The sequence below is a fragment of the Macaca thibetana genome, chromosome 11, assembly GCF_024542745.1.
Source record: "Macaca thibetana thibetana isolate TM-01 chromosome 11, ASM2454274v1, whole genome shotgun sequence".
Lineage (NCBI taxonomy): Eukaryota > Metazoa > Chordata > Mammalia > Primates > Cercopithecidae > Macaca > Macaca thibetana.
Window position 1 is genome coordinate 31,313,769 of NC_065588.1, and position 17,839 is coordinate 31,331,607.

Sequence of the window (17,839 nt, forward strand, 5' to 3'; positions counted from 1 at the left end):
AGTGAAAAATAGAGCTTAACAATGAAAATGTAAAACAAACAAATTAGTATAAGCTGCTTAAGACAACTTTTGACATATAATCACAAAAATGATCCTGCACGCTTTGAATGTTCCTCTGTTTTGATTCAAGGAAAAATGAAAAAGCCAGACAGAATCCATCTGTAAAACTACACGTGATACATTCTGCTAGGAAAGGTGTTAGCTGAACCTACCTCAAAGGTCATTTCGAGGAGGTTTTTGGGAATCTGCATTACTCCTGTGTCTCCTAGCTCTCCTGATACACAGATCCAAGGGTTTGATGTGATTATTGCATTGCTCAGCTTTTTGATTGGGATGATCACTGACCTATATGGAATCACTGAAAGAAAAATGCAGAAATTAATAAAAAAGTGGGAATAAAATTCTCCTTATAATAATATATTAAGAACTCTATTGGTTTTCATTGATAATTTGCTTTTTATGATCTATCAAGATGTACTTACATGAAAAGTTGATATCAAAACCTTTCAGTCTAGAAAGATGAGATCTAGTTTGCAAACCAGAAGTTTCAATACTTGCAGCAATGGTTTTCACAGCATGTATATCATCATGTATGTATGATGCATATATCACCATTAAATGTATGAACAATCTCAAGCATTAGTACCAGAATACCTAAAGATATGAACATTGACTGTGTATATTGTGTTTTCATTGCTTAAATTTTCTTAAAAACTAATTTTGTACCAAAATTGAGTAGAAATGAACATGATTATTGACATGGTTTTATATAAAAAGAGGGGTGGATGACTTTTTGGACAGTACTGTTTCTTGGGCAATGCTTTAAAGCGCTGCATTTCAGAACTTTCCCGTCCCAAGTTTACAGAACAATATGCAAAAACCACAAATAATAAACAATGGCACCTCCACTCTGGACATACCGTGAAGTCTATAAACCACAACTTGGAAAGCTATTAAGGTGACTCAGGTGCAAGAGGAGCCCGGGGAGGCTCTTCCACAGACACACCACTAGATGTCACTGCCCTATTACCGTCCTTTGCTCAAATGTGGAAGCACGAGAGGTCAGACGTTACGCATGTCCTCCCTTCTTTTTTTTTTTTTTTTTTTTTTTTCCAGACAGTCTCGCTCTTGTTGCCCAGGCTGGAGTGCAATGGTGCGATCTGGGCTCACTGCAACCTCTGCCTCCCAGGTTCAAGTGATTCTCCTGACTCAGCCTCTTGAGTTAGCTGGGATTACAGGCGCCTGCCACCGCACCCGGCTAAATTTTGTACTGTTAGTAGAGAGATGGGGTTTCATCATGTTGGCCAGGATGGTCTCCAACTCCTAACTTCAGGTGAGCCACTGTGCCCATCCCTCCCTTCTCTTTTTAAAAAATGGGAACAGGGCCGGGCATGGTGGCTCAGGACTGTAATCACAGCACTTTGGACGGTAAAGGCAGGTGAATCACTTGATGTCAGGAGTTCGAGACTAGCCTGGCCATCATGGTGAAACCCTATCTCTACTAAAAATATGAAAAAAAAATTAGCTGGGTGTCATGGTGTGCACCTGTAATCCCAGCTACTTGGGAGGCTGAGGCAGGAGAATCGCTTGAACCTGGGAGGCAGAGGTTGCGGTGAGCCGAGACTGCACTACTGCACTCCAGCCTGGGCAACAGAGTGAGACTCTGTCTCAAAAAAAAAAAAAAAGAAAATGGCTGGGTGTGGTGGTTCATGCCTGTAATCCCAGCACTTTGGGAGGCCAAGGTGGGTAGATCACAAGGTCATGAGTTCGAGACCAGCCTGATCAACATGGTGAAACCCCGTCTCTACTAAAAATACAAAAATTAGCCAGGTGTGGTGGCACACACCTGTAATCCCAACTACTCAGGAGGCTGAGGCAGGAGAATCGCTTGAACCCAGGAGGCAGAGGTTGCAGTGAGCCGAGATCACGCCATTGCACTCCAGCCTAGGCAACAGGAGTGAAACTCCACCTCAAAAAAAAAAAAAAAAAAAAAAAAAAAAAAAAAAAAAAATGGGGACAGGCCAGGCCCGGGAGCTCATGTCTGTTATCCTACCTAGCAACTTGGGAGGCTGAAGTGGGCAGATCACTTGTGCTCAGGAGTTCAAGATCAGCCTGGGCAACAAAGTGAGACCTTGTCTCTATAAAAAATAAAAAAAAATAATTAGCCAGGCCTGGTGGTACACACTTGTAGTCCCAGCTACTCAGGAGGATGGGGGCGGGGAATCCCTTGAGCCAGGGAGGTCAAGGATGCAGTGAACTCTGATCCCACTACTGCACTCCAGTCTGGGCAACAGAGTAAGACCCTGTCTCAAAACAAAAAGGGGGGAGATGGCTTAAGCAGATAAGCATTTTTGTCCATCACAGCCATACATTTCTGGTTTTTTGTTTGTTGGTTTTCTGGAGACAGGATTTAGCTCTGTCACCGGGTCTGAAGTGCAGCAGCCCAATCAGCGTTTACTGCAGCACTGACCCCTGGGGCTCATCCACCTCAGCCTCCCCAGTAGCTGGGACTATAGGTGCATGCTACCACACCTGGCTAACTTTATTTATGTATTTAGAGATAGAGTTTCGCTCTTGTCGCCCCGGCTGGAGTGTAGTGGCATGTTCTTGGCTCACTGCAACCTCTGCCTCCTGGATTCAAGTGATTCTCCAGCCTCAGCCTCCCAAGTAGCTGGGATTACAGGCGTCTGCCACCTTGCCCGGCTAATTTTTATATTTTTAGTAGAGAAGGGGTTTCGCATAGCCGGCCCCTAGCTAACTTTTTAATTGTTCTTTTGTTGAGACAGGGTCTCATTATTTTACCCAAGCTGGTCTTGAACGGGACTCAAGTGATCCTCTTGCCTTGGCCTCTCAAAGCGCTGGGACTCCAGGCATGAGCCACTGCACCTGGCCTGTTTTGAAATTTTGAAATTTTTTTTGAGGCAGGGTCTTGCTCTGTCACTCAGGGTAGAGTATAGTGGCACGATCTCAGCTTACTGCAATCTCCATCTCCTAGGCTCAAGTGATCCTCCCACCTTAGCCTCTCAAGTAGCTGGGACGAGAGGTGTGCACCACTACGCCCAGCTATTTTTTTGTAGTTTTAGTAGAGACAGGGTTTTGTCATGTTGCCCAGGCTGGTCTCAAACTCCTAAGCTCAAGAGATCTGCCCACCTTGGCCTCCCAAAGTGTTAAGATTACAGGCATGAGCCACCTGCCATGTATTTATGTATGTATGTGTGCATGTATTTATTTTTGAGACAGAGTTTCACTCTATCTCCCAGGCTGGAGTGCAGTGGTGCAATCTCGGCTCACTGCAACCTCTGCCACCTGGGTTCAAGCAATTCTCCTGCCTCAGTCTCCAAAGAAGATGGGAATACAGGGACCTGCCACCGTGCCTAATTTTTGTACTTTTAGTAGAGGCGGGGTTTTATAATCTTGGCCAGGCTGGTCTTGAACTCCTGACCACATGATCTACCAACCAATGCCTCCCAAAGTGCTGGGATTACAGGTGTGAGCCACCGCACCCGGTCACTATTTATTTATTTTTTGAGAAGGAGTCTTGCTGTCATGCCCAGGCTTGAGTGCAGTGGGGCGATTTCAGCTTACTGCAACCTCTGCCTCCCGGGTTCAAGCAATTCTCCTACCTCAGTCTCTGGAGTAGCTGGGATTACAGGCGTGCGCCCAAAACGCCCAGCTAATTTTTGTACTTTTAGTAGAGACAAGGTTTCCCCATGTTGGCCAGGCTGGTCTCGACCTCCTGACCTCAGGTGATCCACCGCCTCGGCCTCCCAAAGTGCTAGGATTACAGGTGTGAGCCACCATGCCCAGCCATTTTGTTTGTTTGTTTGTTTAAACTAAGGTAGAATCAATATTTTTTGTTATCCTTGGGATTTCTGCCCATTTGATCATAAGCGGGGGTGTTAGAAGCCCTCCTTGAAAGATCTACAAGTAGGATGAAAAACATTTACTGAGGAAGATGCCTAGATACAGCCTCACAGTATGAGCTCATGGTTCAGTGCACTCTTAGATAAGGAAAACAAATGAAATAAATGGTTCATTTCCCTAATTTTACATAAAATACTTTATGTTAAGTGAATAGTCTCCCTTTGTGTCCTTTTATTTTGCTTTAGGATAGGAAAATGTCAGAGAAAAGGCCATACTTTCATGGTTTAGTAATCATCAGAGTCAAATGGGTTTTGAAACTGAAAGCAGAAGAGGTTAGCGTAAGACTTTATTTTAGGTGCCAGAGGCTTCTCTCATTTCTTGCACTGATAGGATAAGAAAATCTGCAGAAAAAAGGCATGTTTAGGGTCAGCAGTTCTGTGGCTGCAAAAGGCCCACAGATGCACAACGGTGATTTCATAGTTCAAGTATGAAAAAGCAACATGATTAAAAATTTCTTTCATGAAGAATTCCTCAAATTGAAAGAGTTACTCAGATGAAGAGACATCTACAGATATAAGAAGGATCTTAGGACTCCTCTACTGCTATTTCTTCTTATTTATTTAGAGACAGAGTCTCACCCTGTTACCCAGGCGTGATCTTGGCTCACTGCCACCTCTGCCTCTCGGGTTCAAGTGATTCTCCCACATCAGCCTCCCGAGTAGCTGGGACTACAAGCATGTGCCACCATGTCTGGCTAATTTTTATATTTTTTGGTAGAGATGAGGTTTCACCATGTTGACCAGGTCAGTCTCGAACTCCTGACCTCTCACGTTATCCACCGCCTTGGCCTCCCAAAGTGCTGGGATTACAGGTGTGAGCCATTGTGCCTGGCCTCTTTGATTTTAAAACTGTATGTAACGTTTTAGTTTCTTATACCTGCAGTAACCTAATCAATGCCTTGACAGGCATTACAGGCTGGCCTAATCCCCATTCCAATTCCCTTTTCCTTTGTCTGCCATTACCAGAGACTGGAAAGCCAAAACCTACATAATTCTGGTCAGTGAAATGTTAGTGATATTTATTGAGATTTTTTGGAAAATTATGTCTTTCTAGCACAGATCCTGCCCCTCCTTGGCACTCTCTCCTTCCTGTTGGAAGGTATACTGAGAACAGCCATGTTGAAACCATGAGGTAACTAGCACACACAGAGCATGTCTAAGGGGAAAAAGACAATGAGCCTGGGTCCGTGACAGCACTGCCCACTGCCTACTTTGAGACCTTTATTATGTAAGTGAAATCATTAAGCTGTAAACCACTGGTTTTCAAGTTTCTGATACTTGCAGCTAAATGCAATTCCTAATTGATACAAGTAAAAATTCTCCAAAGTAAGGAAGAGGACCCACTGCAAATAAGAATTAGCAACGAAGAAAGAATAAACACTATCATTCAGCTTTCTATAAAAAATACATCTCTTGGCCAGGCTCGGTGGTTCACGCCTGTAATCCTAGCACTTTGGGAGGCTGAGGCGGGTGGATCACCCGAGGTCAGAAGTTTGACCTGGCCAACATGGTGAAACCCTGTCTTCACTAAAAACACAAAAATTAGCTGGGCATGGTGACACATGCCTACATATAGTCTTGTGATTTGGGAGGCTAAGGCAGGAGAATCGCTTGATCCCAGGAGGTGGAGGTTGCACTCCAGCCTGGGTGACAGAGCCAGACACCATCTCAAAAAAACCAAAAACAACAACAAAATCTCCAGGTCAAGCGTGGTGGCTCATGCCTGTAATCCCAGCACTTTGGGAGGCTGAGGCAGGTGGGTCACTTGAGGTCAGGAGTTCAAGACCAGCCTGGCCAACATGGTGAAACCCCATCTCTACTAAAAATACAAAAATTAGCCAGGTGTGGTGGGGCATGCCTGTAATTCCAGCTACTCAGGAGGCTGAGGCACAAGAATCCCTAGAACCCAGGAGGTGGAGGCTGCGGTGAGCTGAGATCATGCCACTGAATTCTAGCCTGGGTGACGGAGTGCGACTCTGTCTCAAAAAAAAAAAAAAAAATCTCCAATCAGCATTTCCTTCCAAAGTTGAATGATGTCCAATTATATAAGTTTATTATTATCACACAGTTAACTTTCAACTTATGTGTTAAGATATTGGAATATTTACTTAATAAAACATTCCTTTTCACATCTGTTGTAGGTAACATTTCCTATCCAAGACTGGGTTTCTTGGGAAGCAATCTCTGAGTCAGAAATTAGCATGCACAATGCTGCTCCTGGGACCAACATGTGAGAAGGAAAGCAGGATTGGTTAAGCAAGATGTTAAGCTTCAACGCAGTCTCAATGAAGTTCTCATCTATCTAACCCCCATGGTGAGCTCCCGGACAGCTCTTTGTTCAGTCATGGGATGCTGGCTGGCACTGGCAGAAGGGATCATCTTGTGAGGTACTTTTCTTCAGTAAGGCATTCTCCACAGCCTGACAGTCAAGGGTTTCCTGTAGCACTCCTAGCATTTGGGGAATATCCTTTATTCCTAAACACAGATCTGGGGGGATGTCACAATGTCACATACACTATGGCATATCTTGCTTTAAAAAACATAAATGCTTTTATTCCATTAGCCACCTCAGTAACCCTTAACAGTCAATTCTCTAAACTTACTGATAGTAGTGAACACACTGGTGAAGCAGAAATAGTCCACAGCATTGAGAGAAAGAAGGTGGTAAAGAAACTGCTCTCTTTCTTCTTCACAACGTAGAAAAGCGTATCGCTTATAAAGCTTCCTAGGAAAGGGTAAGACAAGCACAAGACAGTAGTATCAAAGAAAAAAAAACAAGACAGTAGTATCATGTATTTTTCATTATGTCTTTTTTTTTTTTTAAGACAGAGTTTTTCTCTTTTTGCCCAGGCTGGAGTGCAATGATGCAATCTCAGCTCACTGCAACCTCCGCCTCCTGGGTTCAGGTGATTCTCCTGCCTCAGCCTCATGAGTAGCTGGGATTACAGACATGTGCCACTACGCCAGGCTAATTTTTGTATTTTTAGTAGGGATGGGGTTTCAACATGTTGGCCAGGCTGGTCTCAAACTCCTGACCTCTGTTGATCCATCTGCCTCTGCCTCCCAAAGTGCTGGGATTACCGGTGTGAGCCACTGGACCTGGCCATTTTTTTTTTCTTTTGTTTCTTTCCCATTATGTCTTCTTTTTTCCAAGATGGGGTCTCGCTATATTGCCCAGGCTGGTCTTGAACTCTTGGACTCAAGTGATCCTCCTGCCTCAGTCTCCCAAAGTGTTGGGATTACAGGCATGAGCCACTGGGCCTGGCCCTCATTAAGCCTTGACTAAAAATAAATAGCTCCTCTTAGACAAACACCTTTAATCTTGAAAAAATAGATTCACATCTATTTTAATTCATAAAATGGATATATAAACAGTTAATAAAACATTTTTAACCTAAAGAGTAATTAAGAAAAAAATGCATCTATTTTATCAAACTAATAAAGACTTAAAAGTGATGACCAGTATTGACAAGGAAGAAATGAATGCCATTCTCACAGTTGGTGGGACTGAAAATTTCAGGAAAGCAATTCAGGTAACAATTATTTTAAACCAATCATACCCCTTGACTCATCAATTTCACTTTTAGGACTCAGTCCTAAAGATACAGATGAAATGGGGCAAAGATTTCATTAAACAGCTACATTTAAGCACTTTCCCAAGTGTTTTATAGGTATTAATACATTTCATTCTCACTCTATGAGGTAAGTCTATCAGTGCCTTTTTTATTTTTTTGAGATGAGGTCTTGTTCTGTCACCGAGGTCATGGTAGTACAGCGCCGACTTAGTAACAGCTCACTGCAGCCTCGACCTCCTGGGCTTGAGTGTGCCTCCCACCTCAGCCTCCCAAGTTGCTGGGACCACAAGTGCATGCTACCACGCCCAGCTAATTTTTTATTTTTAGTAGAGATGGGGTCTCACTATATTGCCCAGGCTGGTCTTGAACTCCTAGGCTTAAGCAATCCTCCCACCTTGGCCTCTCAAAGTGTTGGGATTACAGGAGTGAGCCACCAGACCCAGCCTAGTGTCATTTTACAGATGGGGAAGAGATACAGGAAAGTTAAATATCTTGTCCAAGGTCATTCAAACACTAAATAGGGAAGGCAATATTTGAACACAAGCATTCAGACCTCAGAGTTTAAACTCTTGTGATATGGTGAAATGTTTATGGTACACTGTTAAGCTAATAAAAAGGATGATATTGAATTGCAAATATAGTATATCTTAGTAAGAGAACATGCATAGAAGAAAAGTACAGAAGAAAATGTGAAATATTTAGTGTTCTTTATAAGCAGGATCGTAAGTGGTTATCATTTTCCTCTTTGTACTTTGGCCACTATGAGCATAAATCACTTTTTTTTTGGGGGGGGGGGACAGAGTTTCACTCTTATTGCCCAGGCTGGAGTGCAATGGCACAATCTCGGCTCACTGTAACCTCTCGTCTCCCAGGTTCAAGTGATTCTCCTGCCTCAGCCTCCCAAGTAGCTGGGATTACAGGCATGTGCCACCACGCCCGGCTAATTTTGTATTTGTAGTAGAGATGGGGTTTCGCTATGTTGGTCAGGCTAGTCTTGAACTCCTGATCTCTGGTGATCCGCCCGCCTCAGCTTCCCAAAGTGCTAGGATTACAGCTGTGAGCCACCACACCCAGCCTGTTTTTTTTTTCCTTTTTGAGACGGAGTCTTGCTCTGTTGCCAAGCTGCATGGAGTGCACTGGCGCGATCTCGGCTCACTGCAACCTCCGCCTTCGGGTTCAAGTGATTCTCCTGCCTCCCCTCCCGAGTAGCTGGGATTACAGGCATGCGCCACCACACCCAGCTAATTTTTGTATTTTTAGTAGAGACGGGGTTTCACCATGTTGGCCAGGATGGTCTCGATCTCCTGACCTCATGATCTGCCCACCTTGGCCTCCCAAAGTGCTGGGATTACAGGTGTGAGCCACTGTGCCTGGCCAGTAACTTTTTATAATTGGAAAAAAAAAACACAAAACCATGCCAGTTTTAAGAAAACAAGGTCAGATTCGCAGGCTGTATGTGACACTTCATTCTTTATCAAATCTACTCTTTGGACATTAAGAATCATCTGAAAATGCTCCAGGGGGTATGTAATCCAAGTGTGATATGTACAAATACAAAACTACAGAAAGCACCGGGTTACTATGATGGGACTCTAATAGACTGTCATGTTTGAGGTCTTTGTTTAATTCTCTGCCTAACTTTGCTCCTGAGAAGTCAAAGTTCTTAGCCTTCAAATTAGCACTAATGTAAATATAAGGGCAATATATTTCATCCAAGATAGCTTTTTTTTTTTTTTTTTTTTTTTGGAGACAGGGTCTCGCTCTGTTGCCCAGGTTAGAGTGCAGTGGCACAACCTTGGCTCAAGTGATTCTCCTGAGTATCTAAGTATCTAAGAGGCTTCTCCTGAGCCTCTAAGTAGCTGGGAATACAGGTGCATGCCACCATGCCCGACTAATTTTTGTATTTTTTGTAGAGACAGGGTTCTGCCATGTTGGCTAGGCTGGTCTCAAACTCCTGACCTCAAGTGATCTGCCCACCTTGGCCTCCCAAAGTGTTGGGATTACAGGTGTGAGCCACTGCACTTGACCTCGAAGAGGGTTTCTTGATAGAGTAAACAGAAGAAATTAAAATGGTTAACAATTAATTGACATGTACTTGACTGGTTTCCTGGCTCTAAACCAGTGGTCCCCAACCTTTTTGGCACCAGGGACCGGTTTCATGGAAGATAATTTTCCCACGGCTGTCGCAGGGGCTGGGGAGGGGGAGGTGGATTCAGAATAAAATTGTTGCACCTCAGATCATCAGTCATTAGAGTCTCATAAGGAGCAGGCAACCTAGATCCCTCACATGCGCAGTTCGCAATAGGGTTTGTGCTCCTCTGAGAATCTAATGCTGCTGATCTGACAGGAGGTGGAGCTTAGGCGGTAATGCTTGCTTGCCCTCGGCTCATCTCCTGCTGTGCAGCCCTGGTTCCTAACAGGCCACGGACCAGTACCGGTCCATGGCCCAAGGGCTGGGAACCCTTGCTCTAAACTGCTGAATGCAAGGCTCTCAGAAGAAGCCCTTTACTGGGACCTCCTCACATAACTTGATTATTTTTTTCTTTTTTTACTCCAGGTTTTATCTGTGTATTTTACAATATAACATAAGGTTTATATAAACTTAACCTATCTTTTGGATGTTACTGTCAGCTTGTATGAACTAGCTAGCTTTCTGCCTGATTCTGGCAGGGCTTTTTCTTTTTTTTTTTTTGAGACAGTCTCGCACTGTCGCCCAGACTGGAGCGCAGTGACGCGATCTCGGCTCACTGCAACCTCCCACCTCCCAAGTTCAAGTGATTCTCCTGCCTCAGCCTCCTGAATAGCCATGACTACAGGTGTGCGCCACCATGCCCTGCTAATTTTTGTATTTTTTGTAGAGATGGGGTTTCACCATGTTACCCAAGCTGGTCTTGAATTCCTGGACTCAAGTGATCCGCCCACCTTGGCCTCCCAAAATGTTAGGATTACAGGCAACAGCCACCACACCCAACTGCAATCTGGCCTTTGGCTGTTATGTTTGGTGTGTCCTCCCTGAAACGATCAAGTATTACATCAAGACAGAGTTCTCAAAGCACATGCCTGTTAGATAAAGAAGAATGCACGTGCACAGGAAACAGCACTTCATACTGAAGAAGCCAGTCTGTCAGTTTACGCAACTTGCTTTGTATGCACAAGGGTATAGAAACAGAAATGTATCAAAGATGGTATCTTACTTGGTAAGTGGTTGGTTAGAAAGCAACTGCTTAAGATGCTGGGACAAGAGCTTCTTTTCTAGAGACAGTCTTATCCATGCCCGAGCTCGTCCAACATCAGTCTTGATCTCACTCATGTTTTGAATATGCCTAAAGAATAGTGGTAACAGCAAAGATGTAGATCTTAAGGATAACGCTGACTAGAAAAGAAGTAAAGAGTGAACAGTACTGGGCACAGAAAGGTTATTTTATACTTAAAGGGAGCAGTCGATAATATACAATTGATGTTGATTAAATCTTTGAAGGTTCCATCTGAATCATGAAGTTAGTCTCACATCATAATTGCCATTACAACACAAGCACACAGACAATGTCATAAGATAAAGGATTTAACACTCATTCACTCTTTCAGGCTTCATTATGTCCTTGTTGAAGAGTCATAGATACCTGTAAATAAATATTTCTGATTCTCAAAAAAAAGTAATGAAACAGGGTGAATACTTAAGTAGCTTTTCAAAGTAACTGTTCTATATCATAATTAAATATCAGCCACAACTTTAATCCACTGAATTACTTTTCAAGTTGCACTGGACAACATATGGAAAATATGAAATCTTACGTTCTATGGCATTAGAGAAAATAAGCCAGACTGCACTGATAATCTTTAATTGGCTAATTATTTAAAAATACAGGGTCTCGCTATGTTGCCCAGGATGGTCTCAATCTTTCGGTCTCAAGTGATCCTCTTCCCTCAGCCTCCCAAAGTGTATGACCCACTGCACTCGGATCTTATAATATTGCTTTAAACCCACACATTGTAAAGGTTGACTAAGTATTGTACCTAAAATATTTAAAAGATAAAAGCCTCTGCCTTCCTCATTCAATAAATCTGTGTTAGGTATCTTGATGTCTTCTAACGATTTCTTAACAGTAATTGCAAGTGATGATTCTCAGATCTGTATTTGCTTCAAACTAAGTCTACCTGATTGCAATTGTTCTGCCACATATCCTGCCATTATTTGCAGATTTTTTCTTCTGTATCGGTGGGCAGCAGGTATTTAAGGCAATTTAAAAAACTGAACAAAAGAAGCTATAAAATACTTTAGGATGGGCACAATGGCTCATGTCTGTAATCCCAGCCCTTTGGGAGGCCAAGGCGGGAGAATCACTTGAGGCCAGGAGTTCAAGGTCAGCCTGGGCAATATTAGATCCCATCTTGGCCAGGTACAGTGGCTCACGCCTGTAATCCCAGCACTTTGGGAGGCCCAGGCGGGTGGATCACGAGGTCAGATCGAGATCATCCTGGCTAACATGGTAAAACCCTGTCTCTACTAAAAACACAAAAAATTTGCCAGGAATGGTGGCACATGCCTGTAGTCTCAGCTACTCAGGAGGCTAAGGGAGGAGAATTACTTGAACCTGGGAGGCGGAGGTTGCAGTGACCTGAGATCGTGACACTGCACTCCAGCCTGGACAACAGAGTGAGACTCCATCTCAAAAACAAAAAACAAAAAACAAACAAAAAAAACCCTGTCTCTAGTGAAAATCAAAAAAATTAGCTGGGCGTGGTGGCAGGTGCCTGTAATTCCAGTGACTTGGGAGGCTGAGGCAGAAGGATTGCTTGAGCCTGGGAAGTTGAGGCTGCAGAGAGTGGCGATTTCACCACCGAACTCCAGCCTGGGTGACAAAGCAAGACCCTGTCGCTAAAGTAAAATAAAATAAAAAAGTTTAGAGATGCTTTAAAACTCTTCTCAGCTGCATCTTCCATTTGAATTTAATGTCAGGAAACAATACAATGGTACAAAAATAAAATAAATGAAACCATAAAAATACTTTCTTCAGAATTACATAAGCCAAAAATACACATAGCCATAATTATTTGAGCAATTTAGTTAAAAGCCACAAAATACTTCAAAAAGTTATCACCACATGCTAACACATGTACTAATAACAAATACCTCATGTCCTGGATAAGAGAGACCCTGAGTGTTGGCAACATAACTCCTGACTCAGATTTTCTTCTTTCTGGTCCGAGGGCAACTATGTAGAAAAATATCAGCAAAATATTAGAAAAGTAAAAAATATACATGGTTCATACTAAATACTTTGAAATTGCTTTGATAAGAAAAAATTTTAACAATTTATATCATCTAGCCCAAAATGTCAAAGAACAAATTTTAAAGAAAATAGGGTCTTGCTTTGTCACTGAGCTTGGAGTGCAGTGTGCAGTGGTGTGATTGTGGCTCACTGCAGCCTCGACCTCCTGGGCTCCAGCAATCCTCCCAACGTAGCCCTGTCCAGAGTACCTGGGATTACAGGTGTGCACCACCACACATGGCTCATTTTAAAAATTTTTTGTAGAGACGGGGTCTTCCTATGTCTGGGCTATTTTATTAACACAGTAAATCAGCTATTTTCTTCTCTTCTCTTTTTTTTTTTTTTGAGATGGAGTTTTGCTCTTGTTGCCTAGGCTGGAGTGCAATGGTGCGATCTCAGCTCACCGCAACCTCCACCTCCTGTGTCCAAGTGATTCTCCCGTCTCAGTCTCTCGAGTAGCTGGGATTATAGGCATGCACTACCATACCTGGCTATTTTTTTGTATTTTTAGGACAGACAGGGTTTCTCCATGTTGGTCAGGCTGGTCTCAAACTCCCAATCTGAGGTGATCCGCCTGCCTCGGCCTCCCAAAGTGCTGGAATTACAGACGTGAGCCACTGTGCCCAGACCCAGCTATTTTCTTTCTATGTAATCTGGAACTGCTTTTGGAAATTTTAAACGAATCACAAAAGACCACCTAGCAAACGATGCAATGCATACAAATTCTGGCCATAAGGACCAGGCACTTTTTTTTTTTTTTTTTTTTAAAACATAGTCTTGCTCTTGCCCAGGCTGAAGTGCAGTGGTGTGATCTTGGCTCACTGCAACCTCTACCTCCTTGGTTCAAGCAATTCTCATGCCTCAGCCTCCGAGCAGCTGGGACTACAGGCGTGCGCCACCACGCCCAGCTAATTTTTGTATTTTTTAGTAGAGACGTAGTTTCACCATGTTGACCAGCTGGTCTTGAACTCCTGAACTCAAGTGATCCGCCCGCCTTGGTCTCCCAAAGTGCTGGGAATACAGGTGTTAGCCACTATGCCTGGCCAGTTACTTTCTAGTTACTCATTCTAATAGCTCTAGATGATTACATGAAAGCAATGTATATAAATTAAGCTACTAAAAATGTGAAACATCTCTGGGCTCATGAATTGAAGTCACACAATTAAACTCTTGAAGAGTGAAAAAAAATCCTGTGTGCTCAGTCCTGGAATCCCAACACTTTGGGAGGCCAAGGCAGGAGGATTACTTGAGCCCACGACTTCAAGACCAGCCTGGGAAACATAGGGAGACCAGCCTGGACTACATAGAAAGACCCCGGTTTTGCAAATAATTATATGGGTTTGGACAATGGGAAGCTAAATATATATATATGTCTTTTTTTCAATTAGCTTTTTTTTTTTTATAGCTGAGCATGGTGGTGTTCACCTGTAGTACCAGTTGCTTGGGAGGCTGAGGTGGGAGGATCACCTGAGCTTACCACTGCACTCCAGCCTGGGCAACAGAATGAGATTGTCTCTTGAAAAAAAAAAAAAAAAAAAAAAAAAAAAGAGGCCGGGCACAGTGGCTCACGCCTGTAATCCCAACACTTTGGGAGGCCAAGGCAGACGGATCACGAGGTCAGGAGATCAAGACTACCCTGGCTAACATGGTGAAACCCCATCTCTACTAAAAAATACAAAAATTAGCTGGGCTTGGTGGTGGGCACCTGTAGTCCCAGCTACTCAGAAGGCTGAGGCAGGAGAGTGGCGTGAACCCGGGAGGCAGAGCTTGCAGTGAGCCAAGATCGTCCCACTGCACTCCAGCCTGGGCGACAGAGCGAGTCTCTGTCTCAAAAAAAAATCTAAGATTTCAGGCTCTTCAGTCTGGTAAGTTTCTACCTTGAAGTTCAGAGTCCAAACTACAGTAATTATAGCATGCAAAGTGAGTAATCTAAATAGACACTAAGTATAATGTCCATGAGTATTCTCTTATGAAGCCTTAATAGCTAACATTTATGAAAGAATAGCTAACATTTATGATAGCTAACAATTATGGGATTACAGGTGCATGCCACCACACCTAGCTAATTTTTGTACTTTTTGTAGAGATGGGGTTTTGTCTCTATGTATGAAAGAAGGAAAGATTATTCTCATACAGCAACAGCTAAGCAAAGATCTATTGGCTAATATATTGTAGTTGCAGTGTTTGCTCTCATGCTCAAGGAGAGGCCATGGAGTTTAGGCCTTTCATTTCTATCTTCTCATCTATAAATATAAATGAAATTCCAACATCATACTCAGCAAATACACCTATATAAGTAGAACTGAGAATGCAAATTTTTGCTATATATTAAACCTATCATTTTCTGAGTTTTTAGATTCTTTCTACTTTGGGGGGCTGGGATACAATACCAAAACACATAAATATATATGAAGTTGGCACTAAAGGAAGATAGGGAACATTTTGGTGTATTATGATCCCTATGCTTTTGACACTGGCAGGTATAAATGAGTACTGATGGGGTTGCCAGAAGGAAGAGGCCAATCTAAAAGCACTACTTTCGAGGGTCTTCCATACCATGTGATGATAAATAGGACATTCGTTGTGGCGATTTTGGGAGGGAGTTTCAGTGGGGCACTAGACCCATTCATCTTGACACCTAGGAGGTAATAATGCTGAGGAAACTGTTCCAGACTTGCAGGGAATGTGTTATGTGTTACTGAACAAAGCGCATCTTTTTTTTTTTTTTTTTTTTTTTTTTTAGATAGAGTCTCACTCTGTAGCCCAGGTTGGAGTGCAGCAGCATGATCTTGCGTCACTGCAGCCTCCATCTCCGGGCTCAGTGATCCTCCAACCTCAGCCTCTTGATAGCTGGGATTACAGGTGCGTGCCACCACACCTGGCTAATTTTTGTATTTTTTGTAGAGACAGGGTTTTGTTTCTATGTTTATGTTGCTCAGGCTGGACTCAAACTCTTGGACTCAAGCAGTCTGCCTGCCTCGGCCTCCCAAAGTGCTGGGATTACAGGCACGAGCCATCACACCCGGCCACATCTTTCTTTTTGAGGACAAAGTGAGATGGCTCAGAGAATGCCTCTGTACTCCAGATGATTAGACAAAATGAAAGATGGCCACACAGGCGGTAAGAAATAGATTGACAGAGGAAAAAAGGGGATTTGAAACCATAATTAACAAGTTGGCTAGAAGGAAACATGACAACCAGAAGTAATCATGCCTCTCAAACTAGAGAGCAAGTGAGAAACTTCGTTTTAAATAATAAGAGATGGGGGTCTCACTATGTTGCTCAGGCCGGTCTCAAACACCTGGCTCAAGGAATCCTCCCATCTTGGCCCCCTAAAGTGCTGGAATTACATGTGTGAGCCAGTGTGCTTGGCAATTCCTGTTGTTTAAACTACTCAGTTTGTGGTACTCTATTATGGTGGCCCTAGGAAATGAATGTGGTAATTTATTAGTGACTCTGGAGAGAAGAGTTTAAAAGCCTGTGAGCAGAGGGCAGATTTGGGGTTTGGAAATGGAACCACTTCTTTTATCTAGAGACCTAAAATCTAAGATTTCCATGAAGCCTACTCCAGCTAGAAGAGAATTTTATAAACTATTTAAATGTATACTTCCATTACTATTTCTTAATTGAAAATACTCAAACAATAGGCCACTTTCTCCTTCAAAATAAAGATTCATGGATTTAATTCTTGGCTACAAGAATTTGCTCATCTGCCTGAATCAAACTACAAAATTAGCCGGATGTGGTGGCGCATGCCTGTAATCCCAGCTACTCGAGAGGCTGAGGCAGGAGAATCGCTTGAACGTGGGAGGTGTAGGTTGCAGTGAGCCAAGATCATGCCATTGCATCCAGTCTCGGCAACAAGAGTGAGCGAAACTCCGTCTCAAAAAAAAAAAAAAAAAAAAAAAAAAAAAGAATGAACACAAGTTAAACATTTTGTTTACTTTCTATTTGGAGTGGTGAATTTTATAAATGTAGCACAGATAGCAGTTTTTGAGGGCAGAGATTGTGTATTTCTACAGAACCATGTACAGTCTATAGGTAGGTAAGTAATTAATAGAAAATTTCTGATGAAGGTAAGATGAAGAGTGACTCAAAATTCCTGGGTTAGATCCAGAAAAAACACTTAAAAGCAGCATTTCTGGCCAGGCACTTTGGGAGGCTGAGGTGGGTGGATCACCTGAGGTCAGGAGTTCAAGACCAGCCTGGCCAACATGGTGAACCCCGTTTCTACTAAAAATACAAAACTTCACCAGGTGTGGTGGCACACGCCTGTAATCCCAGCTACTCAGGAGGCTGAGGCAGGAGAATCGCCTGAACCCAGGAAGTGGAGGTTGCACTGAGCCAAGACTGCGCCATTGCACTCCAGCCCAGGCAACAAGAGCAAAACTCCATCTCGAAAAAAAAAAAAAAAAAAAAAAGGAAAAAAGGTAGCATTTCCATTCCCTTCAGTGGAAGGGTTCTACACCTACACCCTGCCAAAATCCATTTCCAGTTACTAGTAGAACCTTGTCTGAAGGTGCAAAGTTTAAGAACTGGCTCAACATTTTTATTTATTGTTACTATTTTTTGGAGACAGGGTCTTGCTCTGTCACCCAAGCTGGAGTGCAGTAGTGGGATCACAGTACTCACTGTAGCCTCAACCCCGTGGGCTCAAGCGATCCTCCCACCTCAGCCTCCCAAGCATCTGGGACCACACATGTGTGTCACTATACCTGGCTAATTAAGACAAAAAACATTTTTTTTTTTGTAGACAGGGTCTTACTATGTTACCTTGGCTGGTCTCAAACTCTTGGGCTCAAGTGATCCTTCCACCTCGGCCTCCCAAAGTGCTGGGATTACAGGACTGGGTCACCATACCCAGCCTCCTAATACTTTTTTTTTTTTTTGAGACAGCATCTTGCTCTGTTGCCCAAGTTGGAGTGCAATGGCATGATCTTGGCTCACTGCAACCTCTGCCTCCTGGGTTCAAGAGATACTCATGCCTCAGTCTCCCGAGTAGTTGGGATTACAGGTGTGTACCACCATACTCGGCTGACTTTTATATTTTTAGTAGAGACAGGGTTTCACC

At 43.2% G+C, this 17,839-nt stretch overlaps 1 protein-coding gene across 6 annotated transcripts in view; it reads right to left on the reverse strand.

Annotated features, from left to right (window-relative positions):
- The window catches only part of DENND5B (DENN domain containing 5B), a 330,200-nt gene that overhangs the window by 145,150 nt on the left and 167,211 nt on the right, over window positions 1-17,839 (reverse strand). For all 6 annotated transcript variants that reach the window (XR_007717930.1, XM_050750275.1, XM_050750279.1 and 3 more), the window contains 4 exons: window positions 12,630-12,711; window positions 10,693-10,821; window positions 6,527-6,648; window positions 213-358 (listed from right to left, as the gene is read on the reverse strand). Coding sequence is in view for 5 of the 6 variants with exons in the window: in XM_050750275.1 (XP_050606232.1) it covers window positions 213-358; window positions 6,527-6,648; window positions 10,693-10,821; window positions 12,630-12,711 (479 nt within the window). In the remaining variant the exon portion in view is untranslated. The remainder of the gene's footprint in view (window positions 1-212; window positions 359-6,526; window positions 6,649-10,692; window positions 10,822-12,629; window positions 12,712-17,839) is intronic.